We start from the raw sequence: 3,245 nt of genomic DNA, 5'->3' as shown, positions 1-3,245 counted from the left end.
CTTTCAGATCTTGGCCAAATCCCACCCCTGGATGGAGGAACTGGTTCCACCGTATGTCCTCACTGCACCAAACACACTGGGACACTTATGATATAGGGCAGTGCATAACTTTGTCGCTGTCAGAGATGGTCAGGAACGAGCCGATGCTAGTATCGGCCTCGTATTTCTGGTCAGATACCTTGAATGCTTTCCTTTTCGGCCATGGGCCGATGACACCAACTCTGCTGGATGCCATGATGCTGACTGGCCTCAATATCTCTGCATGTGACTGATCCTACGATCTTCTTTCCAAGACCGATTTTAAACTTGACACCAAGAATATTGGAGGTTGGAAAGGATACATAGAAAAATACTCCAAATCTGGAGCCACAGATCTTAGAGAGCATGCCGCCTTTCTGAATATGTGGCTTGAGAAGAAGTATATCTTCTGTGGTAAAACCGTCGGCCCAACGTCAAATACCCTGAAGATGGTGGAAACACTTGCAGCTGGCAACCATATCCCACTTGGGAAACATCTTCTCGGCTCAGTATATCATCTGCTTCACCAAGTGTCAATCAGTCTTAGAGCCGATCATCCAATCGGCAACCTTGGAGGACCCTGGTGGTTCATTCAATTGTGGCTGAACACATATATGCACAGAACTATGGGCTTAAATCTGAGAAAGATGTCCTTTCCATCGGAATGCTATGCAGAAGGACAGCCATTCAGGTCTGCCGATGCACCTCTTTTGGTGAAGCAGCAGCAATGATCATCAACGAGACTTTCGGCGTGACCGATTTCTTAAGATTCTTTTATAATGGTTTTGCTGATGAATCCATCATTTGGTTTGCTTATCACGATGATAATCATGACTTTGAAAACCCAGTAAAGCTTCAGCTTGACAATTGGAGGAGCGATGATTATGCAACTAACAGTCTGCGAGAAGCTATTGCTCCCAGAATCCTGCCTGCTAACTTCACATCGGGGCGAGGCCAGCCTAGTTATGAGTTTTATTATCCATCAGCAGTAGCATGGCAATTGGGATTTGGCCAAGTGCCGATTCATCCTTTCTTCGCCGATAAGGTTAAAGCGAGGGAGACTGTCAAGATCACTTTGGTTTATGGTCGCCTGAAGAACTTGGAGCCCGATGTGAGTACCATTGATCTGAGTAATTGGCAAATTGCCCCTTTCACATCGATCCCCTTCAAACATTGGTGGTCAGAATGGCAAGACCATCTCTTCTGCTTATCGGTGAGCAGTTACTGCAAAAATCTTGATGCCGATTACCAAGAACCTAAGGAGGAGGTACATGCTCCTCCACTTTCCAATAATTAATCATTTACTTTTCTTTTCCTCTTTTTTTATTTAACCCTGAAAGTTATTTGACAGACTCCCAGTGTATCTCCTCCAACGATGAGTAGGAGCGGCCAATTGATTGCACATGCTCCTTCATCGGAGAATCCCCTTATCGGCTATAATGCTCCATCTCTGGAACACATTTTGGCAGGGAGGAAACGAAAGCCCTCTAGCACCAAAGTAGTGACGCGTAAATCTCCAGTCCAAGGGTCTTCAAGCCAACAAGCTCTTTTATCGGCAACATCATCATCGGCACAGGTTGCCGATACTACAATTGTAGATGTTCCGGATACTCCGCCAGGTGATTAACTTATCCCTTTAATTCTTGCACCAGAACAACTCAGTATCTCTATTTCTAATTTTAATCATATCATTAGCTGGAGAACATGCCGAGGATACACCAATCGGAGATCAGACAGGAAGAACAGATTCCCAAGACGACTCGCCACAGTCTTCTCCTTCGGCTAGAGTAATCCCACTCTGTCACCATCCCCCTCTCTTACGTTGCCTTCCAGATTCACAAACCTGTCAACCTTTTCAGATTAAAACCTTGTCCCCAGCATTGAAGAAGGCAAGAACAACTGCTTCGTCTTCTCAGGTAAACATTCCGAACTCCTATCTTGCAAGCCTTTATCTGATTCTAGCGATCATCTCTAGGATGCTACTTTCGCACAGGTGCTAGCTGGGACTTCCAGTCAATCAACCCCTTCACATGGGACTTCTGATGCTGGGGCAGCCGCTTCTCTGCAGATGGCCACACTACTTCCCCCTCCTAGCTCCAATTTTGACGAGATGAACTTGAAGCAGATAAAAATCCTCTTCCAGCCGATTTCATAATTAAAAAATTTCATCGGCTAACCTTACTTTTCTTTCACGCACAAGACTCTCCAGACAACAGCATGTTTTCTTTTCAGATTGGGCCGCCTTGCAAGAAGAAGAGCCATCATCGGCTGAATCTGCAGCATTACCAGAAGACGTCAGGACCAAGCTCCAAGAGATTCTCTCTTTCCTGAATCAGGATATCGGTCAATTGGTTCGAGATGCCGAACCGATTCGTGCTGTCTTGAAGCTTTTGGAAGGCCAGCTCCCTGAACCGATTGAAGAAGCATTGACTCCTGTGGCATTCATCGAGAGCCACCGGGTGCAAGTCCTGAGAGCTCAGAAACGTCTTGCTGATCACCTCCAACAAGAACAGATTGCCAAGCAAAGGGATGATCTCAAAGGTCTTGTGGAGTAGACTCGTAAAGAAATTGACTCGTTGACCCTTTCTCAGGCCGATCTGCAGAAAACCAAGAGTGAGCTGGAGGCCAAGCGTGATTTCCTCCTTCAAGAACTCAATCGAGTCAACCAAGATATCGATGCCGTAGATAATGATTTGTCTCAAACCCAACCGGCCATCAAGAAGATTGAAGCAGAGAAACAGGAGCGAGCTCGCCAAGCCTATCAAATTCACAAGAGTCTTCAGCCGATTCCGGGTTCAGCCGATGATGACAATAGGGCGATCCAAGAGGCTGACGAAATCCGCCTGCGTGCGATGAATGTGATCCAAAATTCTCTTGGATCATTGTAATAGATTTATGCACTTAGCTCTGTGATGCAAACACTTTCAGCCCCATTATGATGTATGCTGTAGTGCGAATTCTTCTGGCCTCATGCTCACTGAGACACAAACAATATTTTGCTGTATATATGCAAACGATAGCTTCATCAAACAAAATATCTCCCTTTCTTGTCTATGTTTTTATTGCTCTAAGATCGATGCATATTGCATCGGCCATGTCCAACCGATATGTTTGAATAGGCTATGTAACATATCTTCTTCAATTATTTTTTGCGCTAAAGGTGATATCTTCTGTATCAGCCATGATACACAACTCAACCGATGTAATCATCCATTGGCTATGTGTCT

The 3,245-nt window shown here is 45.2% G+C and overlaps 1 protein-coding gene across 1 annotated transcript; it reads left to right on the top strand.

Moving 5' to 3' along the window:
- Positions 1-957: 957 nt before the first annotated feature.
- Positions 958-2,989, top strand: LOC120683081. Its single transcript, XM_039965095.1, has 5 exons — positions 958-1,285; positions 1,370-1,637; positions 1,714-1,805; positions 1,878-1,934; positions 2,012-2,989. The coding sequence occupies exons 2-5, from the start codon at positions 1,394-1,396 to the stop codon at positions 2,171-2,173; spliced, it is 555 nt and encodes a 184-aa protein (XP_039821029.1). The 5' UTR covers positions 958-1,285; positions 1,370-1,393; the 3' UTR covers positions 2,174-2,989.
- The last annotated feature ends 256 nt before the right edge of the window (positions 2,990-3,245 follow it).

Source organism: Panicum virgatum, chromosome 7N (genome assembly GCF_016808335.1).
Source record: "Panicum virgatum strain AP13 chromosome 7N, P.virgatum_v5, whole genome shotgun sequence".
Taxonomy (NCBI): domain Eukaryota; kingdom Viridiplantae; phylum Streptophyta; class Magnoliopsida; order Poales; family Poaceae; genus Panicum; species Panicum virgatum.
Note: the sequence above shows the minus strand (reverse complement) of the source record. Positions and strands in the feature narration are given on the sequence as shown.

Coding starts and splice junctions, on each gene's coding strand:
- LOC120683081 (XM_039965095.1), top strand. CDS start 1,394: ATGAGTAGGAGCGGCCAATTGATTGCACATGCTCCTTCATCGGAGAAT. Junction 1,806..1,877: donor AGTCTTCTCCTTCGGCTAGA/GTAATCCCACTC, acceptor CAACCTTTTCAG/ATTAAAACCTTGTCCCCAGC. Junction 1,935..2,011: donor CAACTGCTTCGTCTTCTCAG/GTAAACATTCCG, acceptor ACTTTCGCACAG/GTGCTAGCTGGGACTTCCAG.